Source organism: Monodon monoceros, unplaced genomic scaffold (genome assembly GCF_005190385.1).
Source record: "Monodon monoceros isolate NGI ecotype Baffin Bay Population unplaced genomic scaffold, NGI_Narwhal_1 Super_Scaffold_6, whole genome shotgun sequence".
In the NCBI taxonomy this organism is placed as follows: Eukaryota; Metazoa; Chordata; class Mammalia; order Artiodactyla; family Monodontidae; genus Monodon; species Monodon monoceros.
This window is the reverse complement of record NW_021703783.1, coordinates 39801651-39824500: the sequence shown is the minus strand read 5'-3', so window position 1 is coordinate 39824500 and position 22850 is coordinate 39801651. Positions and strand designations below refer to the sequence as shown.

General features: G+C 47.3%; 1 protein-coding gene across 3 annotated transcripts in view; it reads right to left on the bottom strand.

The window, feature by feature from the left end:
• Positions 1 to 22850, bottom strand: part of ACVR1B (activin A receptor type 1B) — a 32575-nt gene extending 9725 nt beyond the window's left edge. Inside the window, exons 1-5 of one of the 3 annotated variants that reach the window (XM_029205621.1) lie at positions 22760 to 22850; positions 5938 to 6177; positions 4858 to 5106; positions 1706 to 1936; positions 326 to 448 (exon numbers count right to left, since the gene is read on the bottom strand). In XM_029205621.1, coding sequence (XP_029061454.1) covers positions 326 to 448; positions 1706 to 1936; positions 4858 to 5106; positions 5938 to 6177; positions 22760 to 22850 — 934 coding nt within the window. Of the gene's footprint in view, positions 1 to 325; positions 449 to 1705; positions 1937 to 4857; positions 5107 to 5937; positions 6178 to 8301; positions 8443 to 22759 lie in introns of those variants that run through there. The other 2 variants (XM_029205619.1, XM_029205620.1) reach the window with 2 other exon arrangements.

Sequence of the window (22850 nt, the reverse complement as noted above, 5' to 3'; positions counted from 1 at the left end):
TCCGTATCATGTTAAACAGGCAACAACAAAGGAGTCCGAACTTCCTCCTCCCCTGGCCCTCGCGTGGGTTTCAACAGCCAGATCCTACTCACACAAGCTGCCAGAATCAATACAGGCAGTGGCTCCTGGAAGAGCACCAGCCTCTGTTTCCCTGATTACGAACAAGTGGTCCACCGAACACGCCCCTTTACACTCAACTAGCCCTGACATTTTGAGGACCCTGCCCATAAGTTAGAAGGGAAGACATCTTTTGACCCTCTGAAATATATGTCAGATTTAAATGAATAATCAAAAGGTAATGCTGTTTTAAAAAGGCACAGCTTACTCAGAGGGAGTAAGGAATTCTCTCTTCCCGTTCCTCCCTTGCGTGAGAGGTCAAATCTCTTCAGCCTGGGGGCAGCTGAGGCTACTACAAACTGCCATGGCAACGTGAGGAATGAGCGGCCTGCTGTTGTTTCAGGAAGGAAAAACAAACACTTAGCATCTTCCATAGCCTCTGCCAGCACCAACTTCTAAAAATTACTGGACCACGGAGCAGACTGTGTCCTGACCGCCGGAGACACTCTTCTAAAATGCAAATGCCTTCACCCACGGTCTTTCTGACTTCAAGTGCGCTACCTGCCCAGGTGTCGGCTGTCCCCTCTTCCTGGGCACTGTAAGGTCAGGGACTGTGTCTTGTTCTTCTTATATGTGATGATTCCAGGACCAGACAGCAGCCAGTGAATATTACTGAATAAATGAATGCAATTTCGGTTACTACCCACTCTCTATAATAAAATACAATCCTCTCAAAAAGGCCCTTCCTAATCTGGCCTCTGCCACCTCTCCACCCATGTCTTTGGCTGGAACATCCCAAGTTACCTGCAGGTTCCCAAAGACACTTCCCGTTTGCACATGTGTCTGGAGTGCTCTTTTCATTCGTTTTTCTTTCTGACCAACTCCCTGCCACCTTCGCCTCAATCAAGCTCAGGTGTGATATCTGTGATCCCCATCTCACCCCCAATTTGCGCTGACCAGAACAGCTGTTGTTTGATTACTTCCTATAAACAATCATTAGTTTGTCTCTTTGCTAGTCAGCGAGGTCCTTAAAAATGAGCACATGCCTGGGCACACGAGAGAGACTCAAAAACTACAGCAAAATCAGCAGAGAGAGGGAGGAGGAAATAAGGAACCTCAGGTACAAGCAGACCAAAAGCTGAGCTTGAAGGCCACAGGGGAGCACCTGGGGGGAGGCAGGCCGTGTCTCTGCTGCACCCGCTCCACTGCAATAGTGTGTATGATGCTGGTCTGTCACACAGTGTGGATCGCATGCTTTTCCAGGGCCATCCTTTCCTGGCAGGGGTTGAAGCCACCCTTCTTCGTTCCAACCGGAATGAAGGTAAATTTACTGGAGCCCCTGCAGGGACTACCCTAGGGGTGGGTTTGGGAGTATCACAGAAGGGAAAGTGAGCAGGTAGGATGAGGGTTTACTTATCTGCTTAATAACTGCTTATTTACTTGCTTAATAACCTGGATTTCTGCACAAGCTTTTCATAGAAGAGAAGTTTGAAAACCATCACCTTACTCAGATCCTCTTGCTATGGGTAATAACTATAAAGGCAGACAAAACTGTGCTGTCCCACAACCGTTCAGTTTCCACAGTCACTCCTCCATCTGGGCCTACTGTTGGCTTTGCGACACCCTGTATCCAAACCCAGCCCTTTACCTTTATTGTCAGCAGCAATAAACCCAAGGATGTTTTCATGGCGCAGCATGACTGTCTGGTATATCTCTGCTTCCCGGAACCAAGACCGCTCTTCACGAGAAGAGAATATTTTCACAGCCACGTCACCACCCCTCCAGCGGCCGCGCCACACTTCTCCAAACCGGCCCTTGCCAATAATCTCCTGTAAAACGATGGTTCGGGCCACTGTGCGCTGGACAAAAAGGGGTAACCCTACGGACCAAAGAATGGAAAGAAAGCAGACATTTGTGCATTTGCTGAACTTTGCAACGCCCACTCTCACTGCCACACTGGAAAAGCCCTTATCACAGTGCCTCCGTTCTACACTGGTCCAATGACCACGGAGAGCTCGGCTGCCCCTACATCCGTCCAGGTAATCCTCGGGAAGTCTAAGCTGTGCAGCACTGAGTGAGTGAGCGAGGACGGGGCAATGTATACGATTAGCTCCTCCTCATCTAAGCGATTTCTCCTCCCAGTTAGTACGGACGACAGATCTGAATGTAAATGTCTGACCGGATTTACTAACTCTTCAGCCAGCCTCCGGGGGGTCAATCCACCTACAGCTGCTTTATGTGGAAGAGGAAAGCGGAGGTTTGAGTGCTGGGGGCCGCCTCTGCTGCTCCACTCATTGGCCACTGGAGGGCAGTGCTGCGTGGCCCATGAAAGCCGACGTGTGGTCAGGGTCCACCAGGTTCCCACCTCTCTCCAGGGAGATCAAAGTTCTGCTCACTGGGAGCTCCAGATGCAGGACGGGGGGCTACCCAGGCTTATTCTAAGATTACATTTACTGCCTTTATAGGACTCGTTTATCGCCTCATTTGACCCATGCAGTAAGTGTCTCCCTGTCTCTCCAATCACCCCCACCATCGTGACCCTTAACTCTCTCCCTCTCCCTGACCAAACAAATAACGTGTTGTTAACCCCTAAGCTGTGTACTGTATGTTTAATACTATGCAGGAGGCACCTGCATAAATGATCTCATTTCCTCACAACCACCTATACGGTAGGTGTTGTTATTATGCCCATTTTACAAACGAGAAAACTAAGCATCAAGAGGGAAGGTTAAGTAACTCATTCGAGTTCCTACAAGCTGTAAATGGCAAAGCATCTAAGACCGACTCTAAGGTTTATGCTTTTAACTCCCACAGTACAGAGCCACCAAATGCTTCTCAATGCAGCCCCCTCCTCTCCAGGTCCCCCCTCGCTGGCCCTTGTCCCCGGCCCTCCTTTGAAAGATTTCCAGTGGGCCTCTGCGCCTCCCAGCTCACCCGCCTTGCCCTGCCCTCCCCAACAGGGGGCATAAAGCACAGCAGCCCGAGGCTTTCCCACCCTGGCCTGGGGACAGCGTGCTGGCCTCTTGATCATTCCCTAAACAGCCAGTGAGCGTTCATGCCTTTCTGTCCTTCTTTTGCTCAAGGGTTTTCCCTCGGCCTGGAATGTTCCCTGCCCTCTTACCACTCTCAAAACGTCCGACTCGTGACCCCTTTAGACACGACCTCCTCTGTGAGACCCTTCTCCACAATCTCTTCTCTCCCATCCTGGCTCGGCCTCTTTCTCATTTTGTTCACCCTGTATCACCCAGAGGGTATTCAACGCATACTTGTTAGTAGTGTGAACTGAACGTCACACAAACAGCAAGGACTGGGCTTCCCCGGTGGCGCAGTGGTTGGGAGTCCGCCTGCCGATGCAGGGGATGCGGGTTCGTGCCCCGGTCCGGGAAGATCCCACGTGCCGCGGAGCGGCTGGGCCCGTGAGCCATGGCCGCTGAGCCTGCGCGTCCAGAGCCTGTGCTCCGCAACGGGAGAGGCCGCAACAGTGAGAGGCCCGCGTACCGCCAAAAAAAAAAAAACAGCAAGGACTTATTACTTTAAGTCCACAGAATTAAAAGCCCAGCACCTTGGAAGCTTTGCATATTCTGAATTAAGAATGGACTAAACCATCCAGAGAGGAACAGTTATTAATCATTTTACTCCAGATGACCGGGTAACTGCCCTGGACCTGCCCTAACCTCAGCTAATCCTGATCTTACAAAAGACTCCAAAAGCCCCGAGCAACCCTCCTCCAGCAGCAAGTCAGGTCACAGAGTCAGTCAGTTCTAACCACTGCCCTACCCTCCTTCAGCAAAGAACAAGCCATATATTTTCTCTCTTCCAAAAATACGCAGCTTTTAAATATATCCATCATCTTGGCACTCTCTACTGCAGAGCTTAATAAAGGCAAAACCACAGAAACTCAGGAGATGTCAGAGCTCAAAGCATTCCTGTGCTCAAGAAGGGATGTCTGGCCATGACTGATGGCGGCATAATTTCCCTACAGAAGAGTCTTGTCACATGGCGAGAAAACATACATAAACACGCACAAAGCTCGCACAAATATGATCCTGTCTGTCTTAGTCAGAATGGCAACAGTGACCTTTGTGGATGATTTTTTTCTATAGGAAGAGAATACCACCGTCACTAAAATAATCGTCTGTCTTCACAAAAAGACTCTTTTGCAGTCATAGCCACATCTACTAGCTAGCTGAGCTCTACCCTGAGACTGAGACAACCCGACTCTCTTTATCCTAAATTCTAGTCTCAAGTCAAGGTCCACCTAAGAAAGGCTTGGTTGCTAACAGGCAGCTCTGGAAGTGGTGCTGACGCCATGCTGGAGGCCCCAGCTGCCTTTATTTCAACCGCCACCAAAAACCCTTGGGCAACTGGCACAAGTCAATGATTCACCCAAGCCAGGCTCTCGGCTTTACTCGGTGTCCTTAAACTCCCCCTGCGGTTGCTCGCAGATCAATGATTAGCTGCCACCACCTCACAGGAACCCGGCACACTCCTGTTTCTCAAAAGGGGCCCTGAAACTGAGTCCTCCACTGCTCAGGTGGAACCAGGTGAATTTTAATAGCTGTACGGTTACAAGACTTGGAGAGGCAGGGATCCTGGAGTGGAGAGTTTTGCACCTGACCGTTGGAATTCCAGAGAATGAAAGATTTTCTGTGAACCCCATTATCTTATCTTATTACGTGTCAGACTCCCAAAGAAGGGGAATTATGAAAGCAAATGGCCAGCCTCCTTCCTGAACACTCCATCCTGCTGGGAGGCAGTGATGGAGGCCAACAGCAGACACGAGGCCTGAAGAAGCGGTACCTGAGCCAGACCCCGACGTGGAGAGGTCGTAGACGAGATCCTGGAGCGTCTTGTCCTTGGAGAGACACATCTCACACGAGGGGTCCTCCACGTCCAGCCTCTGGCGGTTGTGGTAGACGCGCTGATGGTAGTTAATGACAAGGAAAACAGTGACGATGATGAGAAACAGGAGGAACACTGGGCCGGCGATAATGCCCACCAGCTCCACGGGGCCCCACATGGAGGGGTGCTCAGGCTCCTTGAGGTGACCTGGGTCAGGTGAGAGAGGAGAGGGAAAGAACAGAGTAAAAATGAGGGAGCGCCATGGCCTCATTTTTCCCCGGCTCCTCCCTCCAGGTGGAAACGCCCTTTTCCTCTCCCTGTGTTCAAGGTGCCCTTGATCTCTCTGGTCTTACTGGGCTCTGTATCTGCCTGGATGCTCTCAGATACAAACCTCTCTAGTCAAGGTACCCTTTGCAACAGTCAAACCCACAACCCGCTCTGTAATTTCACAGCATTTCATGGCGCTCTTCCCACCTCCACGCCCCAGGCACGTGCCATGCTCTGCTCCCCCACTTGTGACGGCCTCCTGAAGCTCGGCCTGGTCTCTCTCTTCCTCTTCTCACCTCCCCAGTCATACCTCCTAAGTGGCGGACCTGCGAAGGGTGGTGTCTAATACTCCTCAGCCTTGATGGCCGTCCTTTCCAGCTCTAGTTCCTCTTCCCATTTTGCCATCACCATCACGCCAGAAGCTTCCTTCAGATGGCTTAGGGGCCGCCTCCCTCGGGATCAGCCCCAGGCCCTCCCGTGGGGACCCCTGCCTGGCTCTTCCACATCTCACCAGCCGCCAATGGCTGCTCAGCCACGACCCACATCGCAGCTTTCACCTCTGCGGCTCACTCGACAATCTGTTTCCCCCATCCTCAGACCTACAGACCGGACCTGGGAGGAATGCCATCCCAGGTCACCTCCGGGAGCATCCAAAAGGCACCTTTACCTATCCTCCAACAAAGGGGTGGGGGCAGAGTAGAGAAGGATGAAAATGACAGGGGTGCCCTACCTCCACGATGAGCCAATAGTCCAACAAGGGTGTCCACTCACCGCTGGGCACCCTCAGGTCGATCTTGTTGCAGAAGTCAGTGTAGCAGCAGTGCGTGTTGCGCAGGTCCTCGGAGCTCAGGCAGTAGAAGGGCTTCCCGGCGGGGACCAGCTCCACTTTGGGGATGCAGGTGCGCACATGGTGCTCCCTCCCGTCCAGGTTGAAAATGGAAACCATGCAGGCCCCGTCTGTCTCACACGTGTAGTTGGCCTGCAAGCAGCTGGTGCACGCACAGAGCAGGGCTGCGGGGAATTTGGGAGCGGACATGGACATCAATGGTGAGGTCTTACCCCAGGGCCTTTTCCAGACTTAGAATACAATCCCCCAGCATACTTGATGTTCCAAAATAAGGCGCTTTTACAGAGATGGGGCCAGAAAGATGACATCGTCAGTGGGGGCCCAACCTTTGCACCTGTTTATTCTGCTCACAACAAGGCTTTCTGGGTCCCACCACTGTCCTCTAAGTGCTCTAGTTTATGCCTACAAGAAACAGAGAAACTGCCTTTTTAACTTTTAGACTTTGACTTCTTAAAAAAAATTGTTTTGTGGCTAGGAAAGCCCGAGGATGGGAGGAAGGCACGTTTCCTTCGGAGACTAGAGGACCCCTCTCCCCACGTACTCCAGCTGACACCACCCGGGTTCCCTGGAGCCATCATCAACCCCACCTCCTTTCTCTGCACCAGGAACGCCCACAGTTTCCTGAATGCAGTGTGCGTGCTCTCACACATGCTTTTGCTGCAATGCTTTTTTTCCTAGCTAATGCTTACAAGTTCTTTAAGATTCAGCTTAAACGTCACTTCCTTCGAAAAGCTTCCCGACTAGTCCAACAACCTCCTCCATCCTTTAGTCCCCAGCAGGTGCGCAGGTGCCCCTCTCAAGAGGGGGCAAAAAGAACACCCTCCAAAGAAGATAATATTAGTGCCTACCTCATACAGTCATTGTGAGGATTAAATGAGCTAATGTATAGAAAGTGCTCAATAAATCTAACCCATTCTGAAAGACAACTGGATATCACTTTATTTTTTTATTTATTATTTTTCTTTAAATTTATTTATCTTATTTATTTATTTTTGGCTGCATTGGGTCTTCGTTGCTGTGCGCGGGCTTTCTCTAGTTGTGGTAAGCGGGGGCTACTCTTTGTTGCGGTGTGCAGGCTTCTCATTGCGGTGGCTTCTCTTGTTGAGGAGCACGGGCTCTAGAGCGCAGGCTCAGTAGTTGTGGTGCACGGGTCTAGTTGCTCTGCAGCATGTGGGATCTTCCCACACCACGGCTTGAACCCGTGCCCCCTGCATTGGCAGGTGGATTCTTAACCACTGCGCCACCAGGGAAGCCCTGGATATCACTTTTAAAAGCACTATATATATATATATATATATATATATATATATATGTATATGTATAAATTTTTTTTCTTTCAAATAGGTAGTGCACACAATCATCTCTGGAAGTAGTGAGTTTGGCTGGGTGTGTATTATCCGTAAGTGTGCACTGTTGACAGGAAATTACTGTAAATGAATTTGGTGCCTCTGAAAGCCAGCTCGGCAGCCCTGGAATCTGAAATCCTTTATTTATCCGTCTAACAAGAATAGCACAGACAGCAGCCGTTGGTTCTCCCCAGCACTGTCTCCCATGAGCCTAACCCAGCCCTGACCCCTTGGGATGGGCAGGAGGGTGGCTTGAGCCACTAGGATACTGAGGTTGGGACTCACAGTGCTGAACAAAGCATTCACCCAGCGGGGATGCAGGTGGCAGGGCCCACCCGAGGCCCCGACTGGACACTAAGCGAATACTACCTGGATCCCAAAAGGGAACATATTCAAACTATGGCCCCTGGAGAAGAGACATTTATGACCAGTCCCGTGAAAAACCAGCCTGTCATAACTCACCCCTTTCGGCTGTAAACAGTCTATCTTTGTCTCTTCCTCTAAAACACTGGAAGGCATCTCCTGGCTTTTCAAGTCCAAAGACAGATTCTAAATATCTCAGGGTCCAACCCCCTCCTACCCCAGGCTCTCTGTAAGTGACACGATCCTTGCCATCCCCACCAAGGACACAAAGGAGGGCGAGCACAGACAGGCAAACGGACAGTGTGGATCTTCACTGCACCGCCTGTGGGATTTTTCTCACAGCGTCTGATCAGAACCCTTTCTTCTGGGAGAAATTCCAAAACACGCAGCTACCTGCTGAAGGGCTCGGGTAGTGTTATATTTTAAAGGCAGGAAGTTTAAAGCAGGTACCCTTTAGACTAGGATCCCAAACATAAAAGGAATTTTAAAAGTAAATTCCTCCTAAATTTCCTTCTTCTTGCTAACTGAAATTTACTTCTGCGACTCTCAGAACACTCTGCCCAAACCTCTGTGACTCACCCTGGAGTCCTGACTACTCATCCACGAGTGCAAACGCCCATTCCTCTTTGTGTCAATGGGGACATTCGGGCACAAAAGGGGTCCCCGTGGCGCGCACACCTCTCAATACACGCGCCCCGACGTCCGGCGATGAGAACAGCCTCAGGTCTATTTTGGGAAGCAAGAAGGGAAAGTGAACGACTCCCAGAGGGCTATTCTGAGCACAGTGGGACACGCGGGCCAGACCCGCAGCCGCCTTTGGAAAAGCAGCTCACTTCAGAGTCCGTCAATTAGCAGGCAGGGAACCAGAGCCTCTGCTCCCAGACACGCACTCTCCTTTCCTTGGTTCATGGCCTCTTTCACAGTGATTCATTCTGGAGAACGAGCACACCCACACGTGGCTCATTATTTTTGGGAAGTACTTAAACAATCTTGGTGTAAGACAGGAAAGAACAAAAGTGGTGAAATCTATGCTAGACGGGACGAAGGACGGAACTGGGAGCAGGGCCATGCGGCTTTGTGATAAGGGATTGGGCAATAAGCCCCCGACTCTATCTGGGCTTCGGCCGCCCAGCCAGAAAATACCATTTATGTTACAGAGATGGTATGAAGATCAGCCCACATCTGCTAAGTGCCGTGGGTACTCTGAGAAGACTGCTCACATCTGTGTACATCTCTGCTTTTACAGAGTGAGAAGTCTGAAAAAGCTATTTTTGCAATAACCATCACTACTGCCCACACCCCTGCAGAGGTTTCAGTTACTCTCACTAGAGCCACAGCAGAGCATCATGGCAGGAACAGGCCACACAGACCCAGTGCTCAAATACCAGCTCTAGTGTTAGTCACATGGCCTTGAGCAAGTTAGTAACCTTCCTGCACCCCAGCTGCCTAATCTGTAAAGTGGGACTGTTAATTAGTTCACAGGACTATGTAAGAATCACATGAAATAAGAGATTTAAAAAGTGCTTAGCAAATAGATGCTCAATGAATTTTAATCCCTCCCTTCAATGTAAAACTCAAGTAAACACATCCACGTACAATGTGTCTCTCTAACCACTAATTAGGAAGTGCCAAGTGACAGCAAGACCACAGCAAGGAACTGCTGTTTGAGTCTCAGCTCTGCCAGTAACTGGTCGCGTGGTTTTGGGCAATTCATTTAACCTTCCTGAACCTCATTTTCCTCACCATTAACCAGAAAGAAGGGGTTGAACCAGATGACCTCTAAAATCCTCCACTTGAAATCTGAATCTAGTTTGTTTTTAAATTCACATTGTCTGGATCACTGATTCAACACTGGGAAGTTCTGCTTCACTTCCATATACCTTTTCCTGAACTTTAAAGACAGACTAGTCTTTAAATTGTCTTCTGTTAATATTCATTTTTCATTGAAACAAAGTAAGTGACAATAAAATTACAAAACATCTGAATTTACTAAAACTCTACTAGGACACTAAATCACAAACCTAATTTTGATTTCTTTGAAAAGTTAAATCTGGACTAATGATAACAGCTCTTTATAATCTGTTTCATAGTGACTCATGAGGTGAAATCCGCATACTACACATGTGTACATAAACAACACGTACCTAAAACTCTCAGTGTTCCATCACCAAAGAGTTACGTAGTAGAAACAACACAATTAGGAAAGCCAATGGCAGAAGAGTAACAAAACCAATCTACAGAAAAGCAATTAAAAAGTGGTCAGAGTGAAATTCTCACTAGCACAGCATTTTGTTACTAACAAGCTAGTCAAACCTGAACTAAAGACATTTTGGCAGGATTTGAACGTGGTGCCAAAGTATGATTAGAAGGCGGTCTGTGGTAGGATGTCAAAGCAAATTTGATTTGTGAGACAGGATGTGTTTGGAGGAAGGCTGACAAGTCCCGACCTGGGCAGACTCTGTCTCACTGCATGTTATGTAGGCACTAACACACTGGGCCTGAGCAAAGGCACCCCCACCGCAGGCCCCTCTCTCCTGCCCACGGCATACTCTAGGAGGATACAGTAAGGCTGCTGCTCACTGGAAATTCCCAAGAACCACCATCCAGGACTAAACTCACAGCCACTCAATCCACATCACCGGGGGACAGGATGTGGGAGGAGCAGGGTGGGGGCACCGACCTCAAAAGGTAAGAGGCATGCTGCAAAACACCCACCTTTGTGCTGGTAGATGAAGGTCCACGAATGTTTTAAAGCTACAGTTTCTATGATTTTTAGCTTATGTATATGCTCCTTGGGGATGGTAAGTTTCATCAATTTAGCGTGGAACAGGGTCCCATTTAGGGACACTAAACCTGCCTCTTCCAAGCTTCACTGGGCAACCTTCTAGTTCTACAGGAGCTGAAATGTGGTGTCCAAATAGCCCGTGCCATCCTTCCTCTTCACGATTTTACAACTTGATCATAAGCTGCCTCTGAGCCCTCATCTTACCAGATGACAGCATCCATCAGGCAGGCCAAACTGATAAGAACAGCCTACTACAACCCATGATTATTTTAATTATTCTTCCGTGGACCCTATCCAAACTCCCTACAGCTTACTTGGGATAGAACAAAGACTACAATTCTACACAACTCTGTGATCCTGAATAGCCAAGAAGATCTTGGGAGGGAAAAAAAAAAAAAGAGAAAGAGAACAAAGTTGGAGGGCTCACACATCCTGATTTAAAACTTACTACAAAGCTACAGTTATCAAAACAGTATGCTACTCCCCGAAGTACAGACTATAAATCAATGGAATAGAATTGAGAGTCCAGAAACAAATCTATACATCTATCATCAACTGATTTTCCACAAGAGTGTCTACAACATTTTGGGGGTGGCAAGACTAGTCTTCAACAAACGGTGCTGGACAACCAGAAGTCCACATGCAAAAGAATAAAGCTGGACCGTTACTTCACACCATATACAAAAATTAACTCAAAGTAAGTCAAAGACCTAAATATAAGAGCTAAAACTTATATTCGAAAACTTCTAAAACTTTTAAAATGAAAATAGGGGTATATCTTCATGACCTTGGATTTGGCAACAGTCTCCTAGATATCACACCCAAAACGCAAGCAACAAAAGAAAAATAGATGAATTGGCCTTCACCAAATTAAAAAATTTTTGTGTCTCAAAGGACAATATCAAAAGAGTGAAGAAAACAGAACTTACAGAATGGGAGAAAATATTTGCAAATCATGTATCTAGTAATGGTCTTGCACCCAGAATATGTAAAGAACTCTTAAAACTAAACAACAGGGCTTCCCTCATGGCGCAGTGGTTAAGAATCCGCCTGCCAATGCAGGGGACATGGGTTTGAGCCCTGGTCCGGGAAGATCCCACATGCAGCAGAGCAACTAAGCCTGTGCACCACAACTACTGAACCTGCACTCTAGAGCCGGCGAGCCACAACTACTGAGCCCTCGTGCCACAACTACTGAAGCCCACGCACCTAGAGCCTGTGCTCCGCAACAAGAGAAGCCACCACAATGAGAAGCTCGTGCACCGGAAGGAAGAGTAGCCCCCACTCGCCACAACTAGAGAAAGCCCGTGTGCAGCAACAAAGACCCAATGCAGCCAAAAATAAATAAATAAATTTATATTTAAAAAACCTCAACAACGACAAAAAATAATTTTAAAACAGGCAAAGGACCTGAACAGACATTTCTCCAAAGATATACAAATGACCAAAAAGTACATGAAAAGATGTTCAACATCATCTCAAATGCAAATGAATTTCAAATTCAAATGTAAATCAAAACCACTTCACACCCACTAGGAAGGCCATAAGAAAGTGTTGGTGCAGACTCAGAGGAAACTGGGACTCTATACACTGACAGTAGGATCATAAACCGGTGCAGCCACTATAGAAAACAGTTTGATGGTTCCTCGGTAAGTTAAACATTGAATTACCATATAACCCAGCAATTCCACTCCTAGGTATATATCCAGAAGATTGAAAACAAGTGTTTAAACAAAAACTTGTACTCGAATGTTCATAACAGCACTATTCACAACCGTCAAAAGGTGGAAACCCAAATGTCCACCAAACATAGAAAGGATAAACAAAATGTGGTATATTCATATGATGGAGTATTATTCAGCTATAAAGGGGAATAAACTACTGATATTCACTACACTGTGGATGAACTCTGAAACATTATGTTAATTGAAAGAAGCCACATACTGTATGGGTCCATTTATATTAAATATCCAGAAAGCATTATTAGTGGTTGTTAGGGCCTTGGGGGAGAAGATGGGGAATGCTGGCTTAATGGGTTACTGGGTTTCCTTCAGGGTAAAGAAAAAGTTCTGGAACTAGAGAGTGGTGATGGTTTGTGTACCATTATGAAGGTACTTAACACCACTGAATTATACACTTTAAAATGGTTAAATGTGTTCTACCACAATTTTTAAAATACCATAAATCTCTGTAAGATAGTATGTATAATATAATCTCAATTACAAAACAATAACAACAAAAGCCTAACACGAGCATACCAAAAAAAATGGAGGTACAGTGTCCTTCCCAAGTCCCTAGGCTCTCAGATGTCCCAGGAACCTGTAAACTCCTAAAGGAGGGAACCAGTGTCCTTCTCTTCTTCATTTTCTCACTGGTATCCAGCACAGTGATCAGCCAATAGCACCATGATTAATAAGTCTCATTCAACAGATCTCAGCCTAGCAATCTGAGAGGGAAGGGGCTCTGCCAGAGTGGACATGCTTTTATCCATTTTATATACCTGTCTACATTTTCATTTTTGAAAGAGTTTTACTGCTTTAAGAAGACAGAAAGAAAAAAGAAAGGGCTTCCCTGGTGGCGCAGTGCTTAAGAATCCGCCTGCCAATGCACGGGATACGGGTTCAAGCCCTGGTCCGGGAAGTTCCCACATGCTGCGGAGCAACGAAGCCCATGCTCCACAACTACTGAGCCTGCGCTCTAGAGCCTGCGAGCCACAACTACTGAAGCCCGCGAGCCTAGAGCCCGTGCTCCGCAACAAGAGAAGCCGCCGCGATGAGAAGCCCGCGCACCGCCACGAAGAGTAGCCCCCGTTCGTTGCAAATAGAGAAAGCCCGCGTGCAGCAACGAAGACCCAACGCGGCTAAATATAAAAATAAATAAATTTAAAAAAAAAAAAAGAAAGAAAAAAGTTGTTCAGTAACTACTGATTTAGACAACTGCCAAAACGTTTATGAAAATCTTGAATCGGGTTTAAAAATGGAGGTGTCTGGCACTAAACTATCACAAAGTAGAGGTAATGTTTGTTTCTCCGGGGGGTGGGGGGTTGGGGGGAAGACAGCGGGTGAGGCTGCAGAACTGACACAGTACCAGGCAAAAAAGTCCTGCTGCATTAAAATACCGCAATCAGATGCTATTGCTAACAAAGACTCAAGTTGCATTTCCAGCTTTCACAATCGTCAGAATTAGACTGTAAAACTACACTAAAATGAAACAAAACAAAAACTCTTAAGCACCCAAGAGCCATAATAAAGTCAAATTTTACATGTGTAGTTGGTGGTATCTAAAACATCCAAAAAGTATACTGGTAAAAAGCACTTATGAAAAAAATGTAACTGACTTAATAAAGGAAGCTATTTGTATGACGAGGGGGAAAAACGCACAGATTTAACAATAAGACATTTGATAAGCTTGGTATTTAATTTCAATCTGGGAAAAGGTCTCAGAGTGGGTTTTGCATAAAAGAAAGGTGTTTGAAAAGCCAGCTCCACACTATATCTATTCTACAAACTGCCTTTCTGACATTCTACTTGGAGACAAACCCAACCCCAGAGAGCTGTTTAAACAAGTCACCCTTAAGCCTCAGGTCTAGAGAATGAAAGCTTTGTTCTCACTCAAAAAAGACGTTTGATGTTTATGCTAAGGAGACCTGTCACTGCGACTTAACTTATGGCTGACGGTAAATGCCTGAACATCTAGCAAGGGCCCACCTGCTGCCCAGGAGAACGTCAAGGTAAAGCTGGAAGGAGTGGCATCACTATGACAGAGCATGTCCAGTGTTCCTGGGACCTAAGTGTACAGACTCAGCTGTCACATTCAGACTGCCTACTAGTAACTTGGTATTTCTCCTTTACTGACAAGTTTATATTGACATGTACAACCATTCTGTTTTCTTTCTTTGTTGTACTTAAGCAGACACACTCGTGGCTCATTAGAGCAGGGGAGGGTATTTATCAGTGGCAGTCCTATTTGCTTCCTGACCTCCTTACTATACTATGCATGTGTGGAGAGGCCACAGGGTACATCACAGTTTTGAGGGAGAAGAGGGATAGGAATGACTGTTTCAGGCAACTGGGACAATGAAGGAGAAAACAAAATCAGCCAGGACGGAGAATAAAACTAAAGAGGTGGAGATCAAGTTCATCTGGCTGGAATAAAATGGGTAGGTGGTAGAATAAACAGAGTAGAATAAACGGAGATGCAAGAGGTGAGGTAGGAAGTGTGATTAGGATGTTCCAAGTAACTCACAAATGTCTGCAGCATTTTGAAAGACTGGGATAAAAACTGTACATACAGGAGACAATAAAATTACAGCAGGACAGAACTAGAATTATTTACCTAGGATTTTGCTGAGAGGATGGAAAAGAGATGAATGAATTCAATTAAATTATTAAGTACTTAAAATACGCAAGGCTCTGTGATAGGACGAAGACATATAAAGAAAAATAAGGTAGCTCCTAGCATCAATTTTTAGGGGGTAGAGAAGTGAGAGTGGGAGAAGCAGAAAACTATAAACCGGTGTGAACCTCTATATCACTGATATGGACCAAAGAGAAAAGCAGAGAGGATGGAGTCACTGGCTGGGGGATAGGAGGAAGACAAAGTGGGTCCCACACTGGAGGATGGCTGGATTTGGACTAGGCTAAGAAGAGAAGGCCAAGACCAAGAAAAGCACAAGGCGTGTTAGGTCCAAAGTAAACAGATGTGACAACAATGCCATGGTTCCAGTCAGAGACAAGGGCAGTAAGGGAGACTAGGCCAGACTGCATGGATTGTGATGCCAGGCTAAGGGGTCTGGAGTTGATCCTGGAGGCCACATAAAAGTGACACAGAAGGTGCACTTTCCAAAGTTAAATCCAGTGGTAGGAAGGATGACAAGGGAGAGACAGGAGGCAGGGACTGGTTAGAAAGCTACTTTAATAGTCATTACAGTACATAGTAGAGTACAGGATTTAGAGCATGTGCTTTGGAGTCAGACAGACTTCAGGCCCACTGCTTAACCTCTCTGTGCCCCAGTTTTCTCATCTGTAAAATGGGGATGAGAGTGTCTCAGAGAACAGTTGTACAGAGTAAGCGATGTAGCACAAAGGCTCAGTGTAGCACGTGAGTAGATAGTACACATTCAGTAAATCAGGTGCTTTTATCACTGCTGTCATCCTAGTGAATGAGAAGGGTCAGAGCTCTTTGTGGTTTTATGGTTCTTCTCACAAGCAGAAGTCAATTTGTGTGTAAACGTCTCAATGGCAAGGACAGACTCGCTCCTCAGTATCCCTCTCAACACTAAGCTTGGCCCTGCGTATTAGGAATGAACGTTGACTGAACGTGATTCAAGCTTATCTACTACAAGTGTAGAATGTAATGTATACAAACATACACCAAGACAATATGCAAAGATTTGGGGTAAGGCAGGTTCAACACAAATACTTACTTAAAAAAATATCCTTCAATTCACAAGTTGAGATTCCTCAACTCAAAACATCAAAACCATCTAAAAAGTTTATCTCCAAAGCACCCACAATCTCCTCTCTCCTCCAAACACTCACAAATATCTAGGAAAAGGCAACAGGCAGTAGGTGAAAGCCACATGTGGTCAAAGGACTTCTTTCCACATGCAAGGTCCATCCATGGGATGACAGGGTACCAGGTCTCAAGGAGCCTCAAGCCTATCTTGGGAGAGTTCTGTTGTTTCCCTCTCCTGTTTTCCTTCTCCTCACATCACCATCTGACTCACCACACACACATTTTTAAAAACAACACCTATTTCCTATTTCACAGTTTCTGCAGGTCAGAAGACCAGGTACAGCATGACTGATGTCAGCTGGGGCTACTTTCTCACCTAGGGCTGGGACCTCTCTCAAACCCACTCGTTGCTGCCAAACTCTAATGCCCTGTGGAAGAAGGACTAAAGCCCCCATTCCCCTCCTCGCTGATGGCCAGGGACCACTCAGCTCCTGAAGTCAGCCTGCAGCTCCTGCTCATGTGGCTCCCATGGGCAGTTCATACATGGATGTTTACTTTCTTCCAAGCCCGCTGAAGCATCTCTGCCTTCCTCTTCTGCAATCAGCTGAGAAAATGCTCTGCTTTCAAAGGGCTAGCTTGATTAGGTCAGGCCCACCATGGTAGCCTGCCTACCTGGAGGTGCACTGATTTAACCCCTTCACAATACAGTTGACCCTTGAACAACTCAGGGGTTAGGGGCACTGACCACCATGGAGTCAAAAACCCACGTATAACGTAACAATCATCCCTCTGGATCTGTGGTTCCGCATCCACGGATTCAACCAACCTTGGACCGTACAGTACTCTAGTCTGTATTTACTGAAAGAAATCCAAGTATAAGTAGACCCATAGCAGTTCATACCCACGTTGCTCAAGGGTCAACTGTACTACCTGCATTCATGTGTGACTGAGTAACTGGGAAAAGGTGTGTATATACCTAAGGCTAGGAAACTTGAGGAGAGGAGAGCAGCGGGGGGACTGTGGTAGACAGAATCACCTTGTATTTTATGTCTTTATTGTCTATTTCACCAGCCAGAAGGTACACTTCACCAAGGAAAGCATTTGTCTCCTTTTGTTTACTGTTGTATCCCTGCACCTACAGCAGTGCCAGGTATATGGTAGGTGCTCAAGGGTTAAAGGAACCTTTAGATCACCATAACAGTATTCGATATACGTATATATATACCTGTTTAGTTTATTCACAGGCTGGAAACGGGACTCCTAACTGTATACATTAAACTTTTGGTTCAGTGAAACCATTCAGGAATCCTGGGAATTCCACATGATATAATTTTCTCTCTGCCACAATCATTGTATGGCTTTTAACAAGATACAGTCGATTCTCGTTATTCACGGATTCGTATCTGTGAATCTGCCCACTTGCTAAAATTTATTTATAACCCCCAAATCAATACTCTCAGTGCTTTCATGGTCATTTGCAGACATGCGCAGAGTGGTGAAAACTTTGAGTCACCCAATGCACACGTTCCCACTGAGGCTGAACAAGGCAATGCTCTGGCTTCTTGTTTCAGCTCATACTGTTAATATGTGTCCTTCTCATGGTATGTTCAGTGCCAGGCTTTTTGTGTTCTTCCTTGGTGATTTCACTGTTTAAAACAGCCCCCAAGAGCAGTAGCTTAGTGTTCCGAAGCTCGAGAAGACAGTGACGTGCCTTACGAGAAAGAAAATACATATACTGAATAAGCTTCACTCAGGCATGCATTGTAGTGCTCTTGGCCCTGAGTTCAATGTTAATGAATCAACAATGTAAATTAAATGAGGTGTCTTTAAACAGAAACACGAACAACACAAGGTTATGTACCGATCAGCTGATGAAAACGTGTGACCAGCAGCTGCAGGGACCTAATCCTGTGTCTCCCCCAGGAGCAGTGGTCCAGTATTTGCGAATCCTGTGTTCAAGTGGGCCTCACAGAACACAGTTACGGCAAATAACACGACCTGACTGGATTAGCCCCATTTTACAGATGAAACAGTGAAGCGGACAGGGATGTGAAGTGGCAGCCCCCCGCGCACTCCAGCACACCATCCTGTTTTATTGCCTTCACAGCCCTCATGACTGATAACTGTGTTTACTCATTTAATTTCGGTCTGAGCCACTGCAATAGTCAGTTCCATGAGAGTTCGGGATTCTTGTCCACCTTGTTCCCTGTTACCTCCTCATGCCAAGAACCATTCCAGGCACATACCCAACCGAATGAATAAAGAAACCTCCTATATGTAATTGTATAAATATTAGGGGGATTGATACTTTAAAGGGAAAGGCAGTTACTTTCATTGTGTTAAATTCAAAATATTTAGCGAGACAAATGCAGGCTTCAGACTAAGTGGAGAGAGAAGAAAACCCGAAAAGAACACCAGAGCTGCCTGAAGTGGCGCTGTCTCAGACACCCGTGGGCAGGTAAGACTGCTGGGGATGGCAGCTGCACAGCTGCACCAAGCTCCCGAGACTCTACAGAGGAAGAAGAAAGCTACACTCTGGAACGGTATTTATCCGCGACGGAAAAGCCAGCAAGCAGAGAGAACAGGCAAGAGCAGAGATGCTGCCTCCAGGCCCAGCCGCAGGTTGAACCACGTGTGAGAGAAGCTGAGGAGAGCAAAACCCGAGAGCTGGACTCGAACCTGGCCGTGATGCCGCCCCTGCAGAGTGACAGAAATGTAGCCGAGACTGCCGGGGACTGGCGGCTCCGGAGCCGATTCCCTTCAAAGGTTTGGACACTCCTAGGCCAGGCGGAACTGATGGGCTCCGGAGGCCCGCAGCACTTCCAGCATCGGGGGGAACTGATGAGCAAAAGGACTCCAGGATTTTCTTCTTGTGAATACAGAGAGGAAAATGAGGTAAGACCCTCTTACATCAACCCTACTGTAACAGACAAATAGCACAAGAACTCGAGACAAAGAGGCCAGATTCCAGAATTAATGTTCACGGCTGCTCTGAGCAAAAACTGAACAGTAAACAATAAGGATTTCAAAATTAAAACAAAAGAGCCACTTCAGTATTCTAATTTAACCTTCAAACATAAAGAAGATCTCAAGCACCGTGGACTGAGCATTCCATTCCACCTCAACACCCCGTACTCCCAAGTTATTATGAGAACAGACTGCGACGCAATTCAACTCGTGCTCCAAAATGCAACAAGCAGCTTCAACAGGCCATGCTGGAAGAAGCAGCACACCTCATCGTCAGCTCCTGATTCATATTTTGGTAGCAAGGTTACAATTAGCTCACCGGTGGAGAATAAACCTATTTATAACACAGCAGTCCACCTGAAAGACACAATCATCTAAAAAGGGTTTTAGACAAAAGTGAAGCGCAGCTTCTTCCTGTACTGACTGCAGATTCCCAAGGTCCTTTCAGACGAAGTCCTCAGTCTAACCTTCCTGTGTTCACAGGCACCATTCTGGCCACCTCTCAGCCTCCATGTTCTTATGTAACATTTACATAGTGCCATAAACATACCCGGCGTTGCGTAAGAATTAAAACGTTGCCAAACCAATAAAGCCTAAAGCAGGTCACTCCCTCCAGACTGCCTTTGATTAGCAAAGGTATGCTGCCCGGCCTAAGATGTAAGGGCCTGTCAAGAGACAGAAATTAACTTGAGGAAATCTGAACCGGGTCCACAGAAATGCACAAAGAAGAAGAAATTAACCACACTGTGACATATGATGCTTCTATCAATCCCAAGAATTACTCTGCCCCATAAGATAAAAAGTAACCCAACATTGCCTGGTCTCTGAAGTCAGAAACTGTGTCTAAAAATACCTCCCAGCCAACTGGCTATCAGTAAGTCAGTCTCACAGAAGTCCCAACAAGAGCAACACAGAGTAGTTCCTTACTTTACAGAGGCAAGACTGAGGCAGTCACAGAAAGGTTAAGTGCCTTATTCAAGGACAACCTGTAAGGGAGCAAAGTTCAGGGGCTGGGAAGCAGCCTCCTCCCTCCATCTGGCTCTAACCTTTAACCAGAGTAGCCATTTTATTGTTTTAATCACATCTGTTCCCGGAGCTCTTAACAAAACTAATCTGAGATTCTCTTTTTCTCTATGAGAGTTCACTTTCACCGTAGTTCGAATTCATGTCCACTCAACAAAATTACAAGACTTGGCCTGAAATTAAATTTTTAGTTTACTCACAGAAATTAAAAATATTCCTATCAGAACCTCAAATGTCTCCCTTGTTGCTTTTGTCTTAAGAAATAAATATCACGCTCTCCTGCTACTAATTCAATTTTACATTTTCAAGTACTAATGTGAAAATTCCAAAGGCAGGCCTTAAAACATGGCCCACCTATCAAATGATGCTGTTTATAACCTGGAACTCATGCTTCTTATCACTGGCCTTTTACTAAGTCGACATTAGTTCACTATTTAACGCAGACACCGACCCCTTGCTGCCCTCATGTCCTGTCCAAGTACTAGGCATCAGGGCTGGCTGGTTCTGCCATTCCTCCAGCCCGCCTCGAGGATCACAACAGAGGAAGTGCAGGGGAGGACAGCAATCAACTTCTTGTTATCCCACAGCCTCTATTTTCCCAGAACTGATGTCTTACTTGAAGCCTTTTGCAACAGTGGTCTCTGTAGCATGCACTATTGGCAACTAGATGTGTCCCGGAAAAAACTGTAGTGTCTGGCCAAATTTAAAGGCCTTCGAGAATGCTTGCTGGACACACAACCTAATTTCCAATTTACCAAAAAAAGAAAGCAACTTCCTATTATGCCCACCCATGCTCACGCCAACAACATCCATTTCAGGAAGGTTACAGAAAATGAACTCTGCCCCATTCAGAACCAGCTGGATTATCAATTAAACATTCAAGGCTCACAACAAGAAATATCCCACCAGACACTACACCAAACCAACAGGGACACGGCTAAAAATCTTAGATATATTAGGAACAGGATAAAAATTCCTATGGAAGGAATTTAAAGATTTATTCATCACATGTAAAATAACAAACCTGAAGGCTGAGTCTCCTTACTTACTACCCTACTAGAGAAATAACATCGTGTTACACACTCCAAGAACATGGCCCATAATAAGGCCCAGCAAACAACATTCATGAAAACCATTAATTTACCACCAATGTCAGACTGTGTACATACACCTTCACCATGTCTATCAGACCCCACGACGCATTACCTATGCCACAGAGCAGCGAAGACCCAGGAACACGCATGAGGCGCCTTAGCAGAAGCATTAGCCTGTGAACAAAGACCCCACCGCACAGGCTGCACCACTGGGAACAAATATCAAGGCTGGAGGTAATGAACTTGTTTTTGAGACTCCAAAGTGGGATGAGGTCTTTTGTTGATTGTCTGGTTTACGAAGGAAGCCAGAACCCACCTAAGAACCATTCTTTTTAGTGGAGAGAAGAGAGCCACAGGACATACATTTGATCTCCCACTGCTGGAAGGTTAGGGGCTGCTGAGAAGTCAAAGCAGCAGGCTTTGTACATCGGGAGCCGATACAGACCTGGATCAGCTCTCCCAGATCTATCTGTGGGTCAGTAATCACTTCAATATAACTGCCAAGTATAACCTTTGTCTGCTACCCCAATGCCAACACGCATTTGAGACGACACCCTTCAGTTAAATATTTTAGGGTTTCATCTGCTCTCCTCAAGCCCCCCAAGCCTCACAAACAAGACACCCAGCTGAGTGTCCCACAGAAAGGGGCTACCTCTGCAGCGGGAAGGGTGCGGGTGCTACCAGGGAGCAGAAGCCTGTGGGGTTTGGAAGGTAAGGGGTGTGTGAGGTGGGGGAGTGTGTAGGGAAGGGGCTGTGCGGGAAGGTGAATAAATCCTGCCCAAGGGCCGGGAGCCGCTCCAGTGCTGGGGTCTTTAAATGATCTTGGGGGTGGGAGGCAGGTTCTAGGATGTCACCTGAAAGGTATCCACAAAGTGACGAAGTGAATGGGCCCCCTGGGGTAGGGTGGGAGAGGCGAGGTGAAAAGCAAATACACCTAGATGCAGATTAACTGTTCTGGAACTAGGTTTCCTAGGGTTCGAGAGATTCCAAAGCCAAGCTTCCAAAACGTTTAGGGCCCTGCTGGTCCCATTGCCTCCACAGAGCTTCCGCGGGGCATGTGTATTGGAGGGGTGGGGGGGCTGGCCCCACTGAACTCAAGGGACTGCGCGAAGGGGAAATGTGACTCGCTTTCCCAGAACATTAGAGAGGAAGGAGAAGGAGGGGAAGAGGCACCCCGAGCGCAGGAGCTCAAGGAAAGGTTTGAGACCTCTGCCCCTTTCATCTGAGATGCGCAAGGACTCTCAACATGAGGATACCTCGGAGAGGCAAAGACCCCATCGCCCGAGCCCCACAATCTTGGCGGGAGAAAAGGCGTCCCCCAAAGAGCATCTGGAGAGAGGGAACGAAGACCACCGCCCCTGGACATGCTGAGGGGCAGAAACGTGGACCTCCAAATACTGGGGAAGGAAGCCCGCACTCCCCTCTATGGAACATGGGGGTGCTGGGAGCGCGACCCCCGAGAGCTCCCCGAATCCAGTTTCGCCGGGAAGAGGGATCGGGTCCCCAGGGGCCCGGCGTGAGCTCGGTCCCGGCTGGACGGCCGCGCCTCGGGGGTCGGGAAAAGCCGACTGCGGGTCACCGCGACTCCCCCGCGCCCCCCGCCCGGCCATATTGAGTGCGTGGGGAGGGGGCGCGCTGTAGCCAGGGGCCGCTGCGCGAGGCCTCGCCCTCGCCCGGCCCTCTCCATCCTGGCCCCCGCCCCGGGACTCACCCTGGATCCCCCGGGGCCCGGACCCGCCGCTGCCGGCCAGCAGGAGAACAACAAGGAGGAAGAAGGAGGAGGCTCCGGCCGACTCCGCCAT